The sequence below is a fragment of the Caenorhabditis elegans genome, chromosome V (genome assembly GCF_000002985.6).
Source record: "Caenorhabditis elegans chromosome V".
NCBI lineage: Eukaryota > Metazoa > Nematoda > Chromadorea > Rhabditida > Rhabditidae > Caenorhabditis > Caenorhabditis elegans.
In genome coordinates this window covers 17,953,793-17,968,225 of record NC_003283.11, presented here as the reverse complement: position 1 = coordinate 17,968,225, position 14,433 = coordinate 17,953,793, and the positions used below count along the sequence as shown (strand labels likewise).

The 14,433-nt window shown below is 34.4% G+C and overlaps 1 protein-coding gene across 3 annotated transcripts; it reads left to right on the top strand.

The window, feature by feature from the left end:
* Positions 1-1,378: 1,378 nt before the first annotated feature.
* On the top strand, positions 1,379-14,340 carry gck-3 (Germinal center kinase 3; the record flags this gene model as incomplete). 3 transcript variants are annotated; one of them, NM_075116.7, is made up of 8 exons in its annotated part: positions 1,463-1,649; positions 2,908-3,092; positions 4,489-4,716; positions 5,724-5,948; positions 9,679-9,957; positions 11,610-12,081; positions 13,180-13,340; positions 14,052-14,340. In NM_075116.7, 8 exons carry the CDS (start codon positions 1,463-1,465, stop codon positions 14,103-14,105), a joined length of 1,791 nt encoding a protein of 596 aa, NP_507517.2. The 3 variants fall into 3 exon arrangements, with proteins under 3 accessions (NP_001379534.1, NP_507517.2, NP_001129918.1); NM_001392687.1 differs by lacking the exons at positions 13,180-13,340; positions 14,052-14,340 and having other exon boundaries at positions 1,379-1,649; positions 11,610-12,597; NM_001136446.4 differs by lacking the exons at positions 1,463-1,649; positions 2,908-3,092 and having other exon boundaries at positions 4,588-4,716; positions 14,052-14,105.
* Between the last annotated feature and the right edge of the window lie 93 nt (positions 14,341-14,433).

The following is a 14,433-nucleotide window of genomic DNA, read 5'->3' as shown; positions in this document are numbered from 1 at the left end:
ACGATTTTCCCCAATTTGAAGGTTTTTTTGAAATGAAATTCTAGAGAGAAATTGGCTGAAAATGAACTTTTAGCGCGCAAAAATTTCAATTGAAACTTAAGATATCCGTAATTTTTACTATTTGGAGCAAAAATCCAGAAAAACACCGTCGTGTAATTATTAAAATCTCAAAAATAATTTTTAAGCTATAAAATCTCAATTTCCCGAGCTAAAAGCAACACGTTTTTTAGCTCAAAAATTGGATGATTTCAAGCCTGAAAAATCTTTAAATATTGTTCGGCCTTAAACCAAAATGTTCAACGGAGCTGAAAATTTTGTTTAGCGAAAAAAACATTTACGTATATATAACTTGGAAATTTCTTTGGAAATTGAATTTTTAAGCTCAAAAATCCAGATTTTTGAGTCATATTTGAGTGAAAACTTCCTTTTTTTTTCCTCTTCAACTGACACTGCAACTTTTTCCTCACGAGGGACGAGGAAAAGTGGTTTCTAGGCCATGGCCGAGGGGCCGACAAGTTTCAGCGGCCATTTATCTTGCTTTGTTTTCCGCCTGTTTTCTTTCGTTTTTCATCGATTTTTTCGTTTTTTCTTAATAAAACTGATAAATAAATATTTTTGCAGATGCTAAAACAATTTCCAAGTAAAAAAATTATGTATTCAGTGGGCAAGCAGCGGTGAAAGTGGTCAATGTAAAATGATGGATTACGGGAATACAAAACCTAAACTTTTTCTGAAACATGATACATATGCTGCTTAAATGCTGAGACTACCTGATTTTCATAACGAGTCTGCTGAAAAAGTTTTGAGGTTTCCAAAATTCAACTTTTTTGGTGAAAAAGTCGAGATTTTCGCACAAAAAGTTGAATTTTGAAAACCTCAAAACTTTTTCAGCGGTCTCGTTATGAAAATCAGGTAATTTCAGCATCTAAGCATCATATGTATCATGTTTCAGAAAAAGTTTAGGTTTTGTATTCCCGTAATCCATCATATTACATTGCCCTCTTTCACCGCTGCTTGCCCACTGAATACATAATTTTTTCACTTGGAAATTGTTTTAGCATCTGCAAAAATATTTATTTATCAGTTTTATTAAGAAAAAACGAAAAAAATCGATGAAAAACGAAAGAAAACAGGCGGAAAACAAAGCAAGATAAATGGCCGACTTGTCGGCCCCTCGGCCATGGCCTAGAAACCACTTTTCCTCGTCCCTCGTGAGGAAAAAGTTGCAGTGAACTATCGGACCCAAAATTAGACTGTGATTACAAAAAGTTAGTTTCCAGCCGTTTTTTTTTTTTTTTTTCAAATCTACTATATCCTTAATGATATTACTGATTAATGATATCAATTAATTTATTAATATTGTATTAAAAAATTTCAGAGTCTCATACGTGTGTTGTCCTGTGTACATCATCATCATCATCAACAATATAAATTAATATATAATAAATCAAAAATATAAAAAATGAGCTCTTCGAATCTGGCAGGAAACACGAATACTACAACTACATCATCAGCAGCTTCTGCAGCAGCTGCTCATTCAGCTGCAAATGCTTCAACAATAACATCAGAATACTCGACAACACAGACAACAACTGGAACATTTAACACTGATACATTATCGAGCATCGGATCAACGTCGACACTTCATGGTGCTTTTTTGGATTTTTTTTGCGGTCGAAAAATGTGAAAAATGGCAATTTCTAGCTTGAAATCTAATAATTTTTCCGAAGAAAAAGTAGAAATTTCAATAAAAATTGGGGTTTCCCGATTATTTTTGCAGGTCCAGTAAAATTTAATTTTTATTTAAATTTAAAAAATCGAAAATAATTTTTTTAAGTTAAAAATGAATTTTTAAAGTAAAAATTACATCTTTCTCCTTCTAAAGTTGGTATTTTGTGAGGAAAATAATTAATTTTTACAATAAAATTGAAATTTTCCGGTACAAAATGTATTTTTTGCTTTGAAAAATTGGTTTTTTGGGTATAAATAAATTTTTTTTGTAGGAAATTGAATTTTTCAACGGAATTGAAGTTTTGTAGTGAAAAATCAATTTTTCTCCTTAAAAAATTACATTTTTGAGAAAAAAAAACGAATTTTTACGATCAAATTTAATTTTTCTAATAAAAAATTCGATTTTTTTTTGCTCTAAAATGTACAATTTCTTCATGGAAATATAATTTTTTGGCGGAAAAATTCGATTTTCACTCTAAAAATTTAATTTAGCTGAAAAATTTGATTTTTCACATAAAAAAAACCAATTTTCACTTGGAAAACCCTAATATTTTCAATTAAAATCAATTAAATTTATAAAATCTACATTTCCGATTTTTGTGAAAAAAAAACAAATTTTTTTAATCGGAAAAATTGATTTTTCAAGAAGAAAAAAAGAGTTTTTCCTGTGAAAAGTCGAATTTTTCAACGAAATCTGTTTAAAAATGTCATTTTTGAGTACAAAATTCAATTTTTACTCTAAAATTTTCAATTTTTGTCGAGGAAATATGATTTTTTAGGCAGATAAACTCTATTTCTTCATTTGAAATTTATTTTTACTCCAAAAATGTTTTAATTTAGTTTAAAAATTCGATTTTTATACATTTTTTTTTGTTTAAAAAAAAAACGTTTTTCCCGGTAAAAATTACCTTTTTAAATGTGTAAAAAGTCGAATTTTTCAACGAAATTTAATTTTTGAGCTGAAAAAAAATCGAATTTTCTGCTTAAAAATTACATTTTTAAGTACATACAACATTGAATGTTCCATGTAAAAATTTTCAATTTTTACCTTAAAAACCAAAATGGTTTTTTGAAAAAACCAAAAAAAAAATTACAAAAAAGGTGAGAAAATTCAAAAATCGCGCAATTTTTAGGCCCAAAAAATGAATTTCACCCCTAATTTTTTTGTTGTTGCAGGATCACAACCATCCCAACCACCACCACCACCACCACCTCAAGTATCATCACCGATTGCGGCAGCTGCAGCAGCATCAGCTGCACTTGTTGCACAGCTTAATCCGGCCGATCGATGGCCAACAGAACCGTCGGCTTATAAGTTGGATGAGTCGATTGGAGTTGGAGCAACTGCTACCGTTTTTACTGTATGCTGCTTCTTTTTTGACTGAAAATTACAATTTCTATGTCAAAAAAAGCCGAATTTTTAGACAAAAATTCGGGTAAAAAAACGCAAAAAAAAATCCACTTTTTGTACTGAAAATCTCCGGAAAAGTGGCGAAATGGCGAAAATTACAATTTCTAACCGTCAAAAAAAATTTTTTTTTCTAAAAAAATTAAAATTTCCCGCCAAAAAATTTGAATTTCCCGCCGAAAAATTTTTTTTTCTCAGAAAATTTGAATCTCCCGCCGAAAATTTTTTTTTTCTCAGAAAATTTAAATTTCTCGCCAAAAATTTTTTTTTCTCAGAAAATTTAAATTTCCCGCCAAAAAAATTTTTTTTTCTCAGAAAATTTAAATTTCCCGTCAAAAAATTTTTTTTTCTCTCAAAAAATTTGAATTTCCCGCCAAAAAATTGTTTTTTCTCAGAAAATTTAAATTTCCCCCGAAAAAAAATTTTCGACGGGTCTCACCACGAAGTGAGCCGTGATTTTCCTCTCAAAAATGAGCAAAATAACGAAAAATCCATCAAAAATTGAATTTTTGCGTAAAAATTCCACATTTTTCAACTGGACACCTTCAGAAAAACGAATTTGAATCTGAAAAATTCAATTTTTCAGCCAAAATTTTAATTTGTCTTTGGAAAAACCCGGAAAAATCGCTAGAAAACCCCAAATTTCGGCGGGAAATTTAAATTTTTCCGAAAAATCTCGTTTTTTTCAAGAGAAAAGTGGTGAAAATGTTGATTTTCACCTAATTTTACTTTAAGGTGGTGAGTATCGAGACTTTTGTTTTATTAATGTTTTATTAAAATTGGTCCAAAACTACCGAATTTTGTAATGAGACGTTCTGAAAATTTCTCAAAAAAAAAGTTATGGCGGTTCGGCCGAATAAAGCTCATTTTTAGCTAAAATCAAAATTTTTTCCAACTTCTCAGTGCCACAATACCTGGAACCTAATTTTTATTTATTCATCACTTTTTAATAAATATTGTGGTTTTTGAGTGGGCGTTTATTCGTTGATTTAAGTACATATGTCAGTGGGGCACAAATAAAAGTTAAATTTTGTACCCCAAAGACCATAAATGTACCTAAATCAACGAATAAACGCCCACTCAAAAACCACAATATTTATTAAAAAGTGATAATTAAATAAGAATTAGGTTCCAGGCATTGTGACACTGAGAAGTTGGAAAAAATATTGATTTTAGCTGAATATGGGCTTTATTTTGCCAAACTTTGAACCGCCATAACTTTTTTTTGAGAAATTTTCAGAATGTCTCATTACAAAATTCGGAGATCTGGACCAAATTTGGGTCTAAAAAAGCAAAAGTCTCAAATTTCGGTCGGCTCTACCTTTAAAATTCCCACAATTTTTTTGCAGGCCTACTGCCTTCCACGAAACGAGAAAGTCGCCATCAAATGCATAAATCTGGAAAAGTGTCAAACATCGGTTGATGAGCTAAGTCATGAGATTCAGGCAATGTCCCAGTGTAATCATCCGAATGTTGTTAGCTATTATACATCATTTATTGCACAAGAAGAACTATGGGTTGTTATGCGTCTACTCAATTGTGGTTCAATGCTTGACATTTTGAAACGCAAAGTTAAGGTGAGGAGGTCAAGTTTTGGCCTGAAAAACCCCCAGAAAAATCCGGGTCCCGGGAGATGTCGGCTGCTTTTTTATTCCGCAGTAACACGCACGCGCGTTTTTCCGGGACCCGCAAATTCGTCGGCGCTGCATTTTTTGTTAGGGAAACCAGCGAGGCGTCGGCTGCTCCAACTTGGGCACCCTTGGGTGTCGGCTGCAATTTTATCGAAACTCGTGAGACGTCCGCCGCTGCTCCCGTTTTGAGTGCCCAGGAGATGTCGGCTGCTTCAGTACACATTTCTGAGTACCCGGGAGGGCCTGTTTTTAACTAATTTTTAGTCAACAAAAATTGCGAAAATAGGAACAATTTTGAGCCGAAAAATCGGTTTTTTGACGATTATTAAGCTAAAAATCGAATTTTTCTGAATTTTTAAGTCGAAAAATGCAGTTTTTGAAGCATTTTATAACGCTAATCTATTTTTTCTTGAACTTTTGAGCTAAAAAATTACAATTTCCTATAATTTCAAGCTAGAAAGGCATTTTTTTATTGATTTTTGGCAAAAAAAAACAACAATTTTTCCTCAAAAAATCCCCACACCCGGAATATGCCGGCAGCTCTCACTTGGAGACCCGTGGGACGTCGGCTGCTTTATTGAACATTTCAAGTGCCCGGTGGAATGTCGGCTGCTTCTTTTTTGAAAACCCATTAGGTGTCTGCTGCTTCTGATTGGGGATCCCTAGGGCCCCTGAGATGTCGGATGCTTCATTGCCCAGTTTTTAGAGCCCGGGTCCCGGGGGATCCCTAGGGCCCCGGATATGTCGGCTGCTCCCTTCCACGGTCCCGTTAAGCGAAAATCGCACACCCGGAATATGTCCGCGGCTTTCTTATGAAAACCTGTTCGGGGGCCGGCTGCTTCTGTTTTTGGAACCCCTAGGACCCCGGAGGTGTCGGCCGCTTTTGACGGTCCCGTTAACTGTCGGCTGCTCTCCCCGTTTCCCGCGCAAAAATGTCCATCTTCAAATTTCAGGCAATTGGAAAAGAACAGGCGCAATTCGGTGTCCTCGATGAAGTATCAATTGCTACAGTACTCCGTGAAGTACTAAAAGGACTCGAATATTTCCATTTAAACGGACAAATTCATCGTGACATTAAAGCCGGCAACATACTGCTCGCCGACGATGGAACTATTCAAATTGCCGATTTTGGAGTATCTGGATGGCTTGCTTCTTCTGGTGGTGATTTGTCACGTCAGGTAATAATGCTGCTTTTTTATTGAAAATTCCACCACAAAAAATTGACTGAAAAACTGAAAATTCCATGTTTTTCGATGGAAATTTGAGAATTTTGGCGCGGTTTTGAGTAAAAACGCTGAAAAATCCGAATTTTTGGAATGTAAATTCTAGAATTTCGTCAAATTTTAAACGTTTTCCGAAAAATTTGCTGAAATCTGAAATTTGGATTTCCCGCAAAAAATTATTTCTCAAAAATTTTTTTTCGAAATTGGAAACCTAACGATGTCGGTTTTTCGATTTTCCGAAAAATCGGAAAATATGTTTACAAAAATAAGAAAACATATAAATTTGACATATACATATATATACCTATAGACTATATATATATATATATATATATATATATATATATATAAGACTATATATATAAATAATGCTATATATATATATATATATAATGCTCAAAATTTCAGTTATTCATAAAAAAAATTTTACCTTTAAAAACTCTGAACTTTTCGAAATTTTACTCAAAACCTGCCAAAATTTACAAAATTCCATATAAAAAGGTTTGGGTCTGCTAATTATATCTTTGTAGTTTGTAGTCCAGCAGACCCACCAAGTCCTTATAAGGGGGATTTAATGGTTATGGTTTAAAAAACACTGGAAACGACTTTTTTTTTCTCTAGTTCAACCAAAATTCCATATTTTCACCATCTAAATTTCCTGTTAAAATTGTGCTAGAAAATGTTTGATTTTTCGGAAAACCTATTATAATTTCGTGACAAAAAAAGGGAAAATGCTTCAAATTTGCTCTAAAAAGCTCGGAAATTATGCCTAAAACAGGAATTTTCATTTTTTTTTTGCGAAAAATCACAGAAATAAACGAAATTCACAGTTTGGCACTGTTAAAGGTGGAGTACCGAAACCTGAGGCATTTTTTTTTTCAGACCCAAATTTAGGTCCAAAACTACCGAATTTTGTAATGAGACGTTCTGAAAATTTCTCAAAAAAAAGTTATGGCGGTTCAAAGTTCGGCAGAATAAGGCTCATTTTTAGCTAAAATCAATATTTTTTCCAACTTCTCAGTGTCGCAACGTCTGGAACCTAATTTTTATTTATTCATCACTTTTTAATAAATATTGTGGTTTTTGAGTGGGCATTTATCCGTTGATTTAAGAACATTTATGGTCAGTGGGGCACAAATAAAAGTTACATTTTGTTCCTCAAAGACCATAAATGTACCTAAATCAACGAATAAACGCCTAATCAAAAACCACAATATTTATTAATAAGTGATGAATAAATAAAAATTAGGTTCCAGACGTTGCGACACTGAGAAGTTGGAAAAAATATTGATTTTAGCTAAAAATGAGCCTTATTCTGCCGAACTTTGAACCGCCATAACTTTTTTTTGAGAAATTTTCAGAACGTCTCATTACAAAATTCGGTAGTTTTGGACCTAAATTTGGGTCTGAAAAAAAAAATGCCTCAGGTTTCGGTACTCCACCTTTAACAGTGCCAAACTGTGAATTTCGTTTATTTCTGTGATTTTTCGCAAAAAAAAAAATGAAAATTTCTGTTTTAGGCATAATTTCCGAGAGCTTTTTAGAGCAAATTTGAAGCATTTTCCCTTTTTTTTTGTCCTGAAAACTCGGAATCAGGGGAAAATTTGGAGTATTGTATTTTATTGTATTTATTACGATTGAAATCGTGATCAAAAATAAATAGTGAATAGACATGAATAAGTTAAGGCCTAAACATCATACACAGGCAAAGCGGGTACGGTCCGTTTACGGATCTTGGACCGGGAACGGACCATTAACGGGTGAACTACGGATATGAAAAGCGGGACGGACCAATTACGGGCAAACTACGGGGAATGTAAAAAATGGCCATTAAGAGGAAAAAATGGATTTTAAGAAAACGAATTTTTTTAAAATACCTATGATACCAGTTGGCTAATTCAAGCATTTTTACGTCGTTAAATGCATTATTTAGAGCAAAAACCACATTTACCGACCGAGATGGCTCTTGAGCCGTAGTTGGGCCGTTTCCGGTCCGTAGACGGTCCGTCGCCGGCCCGTAGACGGACCGTAAATGAACCGTCCCGGGCACCAAATTTTTATTTTTGAAAATTTCAGGTTCTAGCACGGAAAAAGTGCTCAAATTAGTCAAAGGAGAGTGTAGGCACTTCAAAAACTCCATTTTCATGAAAAATTTTTTTTGTATTATCCTCCGTTTTGGTGATCATCCGTAGTTTGGCCGTAGCCGGTCCGTAGATGGTCCGTAAATTAACCGTCCCGGTCGGCAAAACTGCACTTTTTAAAACTAAACCTTGAATCAGGCAAAAAATTAGCCAACTGGCTACAATGAACCAAATAGCATTGTAGGTACTTCAAAAACTCAATTTTCATGAAAAAAATTCCTCTGGGCAACCATTTTGTCTATCATCCGTCCAACTGGTCCGTACGCTGCCCGTAATCGCATGCGATCTAACTGAGGCTATTAAGCATGACATTGTGTGTAAAAGAGGTTATATTAATGTAATCCTATAAACATATCAATAAAAAAAGATGAAATGCCACAATTGGGTAGATACTGAATATACTCAACGATCACTCTCTCTCTGCTGGTCTTCTTCAGCTGAGCAACAGGAGCATTTTTTGAAATATCATAAAATATTTTACTAACAATACATTCTGGAATCATTCCTGATATCGTTTCTGTTCCGTGTGTATTTTAAGAAATTAAGGTATCATTCAAGTAGAACGCATATACCTTATTTCCTCTATTAGTATTGCAACCCGGTCCAATCGAAAATTAGTCTTGCATGCAAGACTAATAGAGGAAATATGGTAAGTACCATTTCTGTATTACAAGTAGATGGAGCACGTATAGGTAGATGTTGAGAAATATGCGAAATAAGTTCTGAACTACACGAAACTGTCAATTGTTATCGTTCGCTTTCATATAAGTCCAACGGCAAGATGGAGAATCAGAAACTACTGAAAATACAATCGAAAAAGTTGGTGTAAGACGTGAAAACCAGAAGAAAATGCGCGAGCGCGAGCTGATCGCTATTTATGCGAAGTCTATTGATTATCCTCGCGTGTAATGGCCAAACGGTAAGGTGATGGGCCAGTAATCAATCGACAGGCAGTGGACAAGTTCAACCCCGGCTGAGGCAGATAGAATTGCTACAACGAAGGATCACCGGAAGACGGTCTGAAGCAAGACCGGAGCTCGGTGGAGCATTGGGAAAGAAAAAGGGGGCAGCTGGAGGGTGAAAAAATTTTCCCATTTTTTAGTCTCTTTACGGTTCAATTACGGTCCGTTGACGGACCGGGAATCGAACCGTGAACTGTTCTTAAATTTGAGCCGTTCCCGGTCCGTGAACGGACCGTTTTGGGCACTTTCCGCTTTGCCTGTGATAGAGAGATTGATAATAATCAAAAAAATTGATAATAAACATACAGAAAATGAATTATCATCTGAAAAGTTGATTAGTTGGTACATGAATGTGCGGGTGTCAGGGAGATGAATAATGGGTGGGAACATGAAAGTAGTGGACATAAAAGTATTAAACATGCATAGGACAGGACATGAGAGAGTGCCAAAATAAGATTCATTGCGCTAATTTTTTATTTACCTTTTTTTTGGGATGAAAAAATTCGCGCAAAAAATTTTCCCGTGGTGGAGAGTTGAACTCGTTTTAAACAAAACAAAAAAACCCCTCCTGTTTTTTTCCAGAAAGTTCGTCACACATTTGTGGGCACTCCGTGTTGGATGGCACCAGAAGTAATGGAACAAGTACAAGGATATGATTTTAAAGCTGACATTTGGTCACTTGGAATTCTTGCGATTGAACTTGCCACCGGAACAGCTCCCTATCATAAATATCCACCAATGAAAGTCCTTATGCTAACACTTCAAAATGATCCACCAACACTTGAGACTAATGCTGAGAGAAAAGATCAATATAAGGCTTATGGAAAATCGTTTAAGACACTGATTCGCGATTGTTTGCAGGTAAATTTGTGTGTTCGGCAATTGAAGAGAAAAAGTGGTTAAAATTATGTGTTTTACACAAGTTTATATAACATATAACATAATCCTTATTGCCGGAAATGTTTTCATTTTCGGAAATTTTAAATTCCGGCAAAATTTCCAAATTGCCTGGAAAAAAGGCAAACGCCGAAAGTTTTCGGCAAAATCGGCAAACCGGCAATTTTTTTTAATTTTCGGCAATTTGGCGATTCGCCGGAAATTTACAATTCCGGCAATTTGCCGATTTGCCGGATATTTTCAATTCCGGCAAGTTGGTGATTTGCCGGAAATTTACAATTCCGGCAATTTGCCGATTTGCCGGATATTTTCAATTCCGGCAAGTTGGTGATTTGCCGGAAATTTACAATTCCGGCAATTTGCCGATTTGCCGGATATTTTCAATTCCGGCAAGTTGGCGATTTGCCGGAAATTTACAATTCCGGCAATTTTCCGATTTGCCGGAAATTTTCATTTTCGGTGATTTTCCGGGCAATTTTCAATTCCGGCAATTTGGCGATTTACCGGAAATTTACAATTCCGGCAAGTTGCCGATTTGCCGGATATTTTCAATTCCGGCAAGTTGGCGATTTGCCGGATATTTTCAATTCCGGCAAGTTGGCGATTTGCCGGATATTTTCAATTCCGGCAATTTGGCGATTTACCGGAAATTTACAATTCCGGCAAGTTGCCGATTTGCCGGATATTTTCAATTCCGGCAAGTTGGCGATTTGCCGGAAATTTACAATTCCGGCAAGTTAGCGATTTGCCGGAAATTTTCATTTTCGGTGATTTTCCGGGCAATTTTCAATTCCGGCAAATTGCCGGTTTTCAGAATTTTTGGCAATTTTATCCAATTACGGGAATAGAGGATTTCCGGCAAATCGACAATTTAGAGAATTTGCCAGAAATTTTCATTTTCGGCAAACCGGCAAATTGCCGAAAAGTTTAGGATGCGTGCAATTTTGTCGATTAAAATTGAAATTACCAACAAAAAAAAGGTGCAAAACTACAATTTGCCGGAAATTTAAAATTCCGGCAAGTTGACGATTTGCCGGAAATTTAAAAACGGCAATATGCCTACTTTGGCTGAAATTTTCAATTCGGGCATTTTGCCGCTTTGCCGAATTTGCCGGAAATTCTCAATTCCGACAATTGCCTCTTTTCCGGCAAATTGGACAGATGGGCAAATTGCCGGTTTTCAGAATTTTCGGCAATATCACCAATTTGCCGATTTGACGAATTTGCCGGAAACTCGAAAACGGCAGTTTGCCGTAAATTTTCAAGTCGGGCATTTTGCCAGTTTTCAGAATTTTCGGCAATATCACCAATTTGCCGATTTGACGAATTTGCCGGAAACTCGAAAACGGCAATTTGCCGTAAATTTTCAAGTCGGGCATTTTGCCAGTTTTCAGAATTTTCGGCAATATCACCAATTTGCCGATTTGACGAATTTGCCGGAAACTCGAAAACTGCAATTTGCCAGATATTTGCCAGACTTTCGGCAATATCACCAATTTGCCGATTTGACGAATTTGCCGGAAACTCGAAAAACGGCAATTTGCCGGAAATTTTCAAGTCGGGCATTTTGCCGGTTTGCCCCGGTTTGCCACCGATTCTATCAATTCTAATTTCAGAAAGACCCAGCAAAGCGTCCAACAGCCTCCGAACTCTTGAAATATTCGTTCTTCAAAAAAGGAAAAGACAAGAAATATCTGGTACATACTCTCATTGAGAATCTCGCTTCAGTTCCAGTAGTCGCCCATCACTCGTCGAAAAAAGTGGCTTCTGGAAAGTTGCGTAAAGATGCTCACGGAAATTGGGAATTTGAATACGACTCACCACAAGAAAGTGATGATGATAGTGATTTGGAGGATGAGGAACGTGAAAAGAAGAAGAAGAAGGCTAGTGCTTCAGCATCAGGAGCTGGAGCAGCTGGAGCTGCTGGAGGAGCCACTGGAGGAGCAGCAAGTGGTGCTCCAAGTGCTCAGGAAGGTGGAGGAGCCACCACTCCGTGTCCAGAGACGTTGAATATGGTGCTCAGAGTTCGGAATCAACAGCGAGAGCTCAATGATATCAAGTTTGACTATACAAAGTCGGCTGATACTGGTACGGAATATTTTACTAAAAGTAAAATATACTGTGAAGCCAGAGAGTAAAATATACTGTGAAGCCAGAGAAGCCAGAGGGAAATTTGACAGAAAACTGAGTTTTGGAACGACGATTTTTGTGGAAAAATTCTGTTTTTTGAGAATTTTTAACGACTTTTTCAATAATGTTTTTTTAAAATTTTGCAATTTTTTTCCAATTTTTTAGCGATTTTTGCTGAAAGTTGAGGTTTTTCAGTAATTATTTCAGAAAATTTAGATTTTTTGCGAATTTTTAGGTGTTTTGTGTTGAGAAATCTAATTTTTCACATTTTTCGAACATAGGTTTTTGCTCCGACAATAATGGAATCATGTGTTCTGAAAAATAGAAATTTATTCAATTATTGAACTGAAAATTACATTTTTTTCAAATTTTACCGACTTTTTGAAGTAATTTTTATTTTATTTTTTTGAACATTTTTAATGGGTTTTGTCTTATTTTGAAATAAAACCATTAAACTAAAATAATAACAGAAAACACAGCTTTTTCGAATTATTTTCGAGTTTTTTGAGTATTTCTCGAGATCCAAATTTCATACTCAAATGTTTTGTATGTTTAAAAATAGTTTGCACATGGTTACATCATTTTTGTATAAAAAATCAAGAATTTTCGACAAAAATTTTTTTTGAAGATTTTTTGACGACCAACCAAAAAAAAATTTTTTGGACGGATTTTTTTCCAAACTTTTGTCGTTTTCTAATAATGTATTCTAAACAAAGCAAAATCCTCACACAAACCTCAATTCAAAGGTTAAAAAAAGCGAGATCTGAAAAATGTCTGAAAAATTGGCTCTGAGTTAGGGCACTTCGGACGGTCAAAAAATTTTGTGACTATTGTCAAATGAAAGATCATCGTTGATAACATAAATTCCCACAGTTTCATAAAAATCGATACGCAACGAACAAAGTTATGATTTTTGACTCGGAACTTATTTGGAGACCTAATAGTTTGTAGTTCAGTAGACCCAAATAGTCTATAAGTATTTAAATACATTTTGCAATATTAGTTGAATAACCCCTTATTAGATGGTAATTTATCGATTTCTCGTTTCTTTTTCAGTTGAAGGAATTGCTCACGAACTAGTGACCGCTGAACTCATCGACTGTCACGATTTGGTAATTGTCGCTGCCAACCTTCAGAAGCTTATCGATTTTGCTGAATCAAAGTCTGATAGACGGTCGATAACGTTTGCATTGAATTCTGGAGTACACGCTAATGAGGTAAATTTTTTAATTTAAAAAAATTAGATCTTTTTTTTTTGGATTTTTTGTGATAAATTTGAAAATTTTCTGTGAAATTTTTCTGAAAAAATTGAACATTTTAAGATATTTTCCAAAAATTAGGCTTTTTGAATTTTTTTTCTCAAAAAAAAATTTAAAAAATTGAAGAATAAGTTTGTTTGAAATTTGTTAATTTATTCCAAAAAGATATTGAATTTTTTGAAATAAAAAATTGAATTTTTGACGAATTTTTTTTGAAAAATCGATATTTTTTTGAATTTTCTGGGAAAAAAGTTATTTTTTTTGATTTTTTTTTCGAAAAGTGTGAATTTTTGCCGAATTTCTAAAAAAAAGCAATATTTGCTAATTTTTTGACGTTTTTTTATTTCAAAAAATTTTTTTTTTCAATTTTTTCCACTTTTTTCCCTCCAAAAAGTTGAAATTTTGGCCAAATATCTGAACAGTTTCAGAAAAAAAATTTTTTATTGAAATTTTTACGGAAAAATCGAAATTTTCGTCGAATATTTTCAAATTTTTCGAGAAATTTTTTTTTTATTACAATTTTTTTATGATTTTTCCCGAAAAAAATTAAATTAAATTAAATAATTTATTTTTCAAAAATTTGAAATATTTTCCAAAAAAAAAAAGATTTTCTTTTTTATAAATTTTATATTTTATAAATTTTTTTTTATTTTATAAATTTTTTTCCAGATCCCCGACGAGCGGACATTGACCGGATTCGCCCAAATTTCGCTGCTCGACTAAACGATTTTTTTCTTTTCTTTTTTTGAATTTTCCGCCGAGCTCCCCCCCCCCCCCCCGCCTTATTTTTAAAAATTTTTTTGTGTTTTTTTTTCTGTTGTAAAATATAGATAACTCTGAATTTTTATTGATTTTACATTTGCTCCGCCTTCCACACCGCCCCCGCAAACACACACAAAAAAAGTGATTTTCGATTTTTTCTGAGAAAAAGTTTTCTTGTAAAAAATTTCCCCCCCCCCCCTCCCCCGCCTTTTTTTTCGCTTGATTTATTGATTTTTAGATGACAAATACCAAAACTGTTCCCCCCCCCCCCAATTTTTCGCTTTTTTCC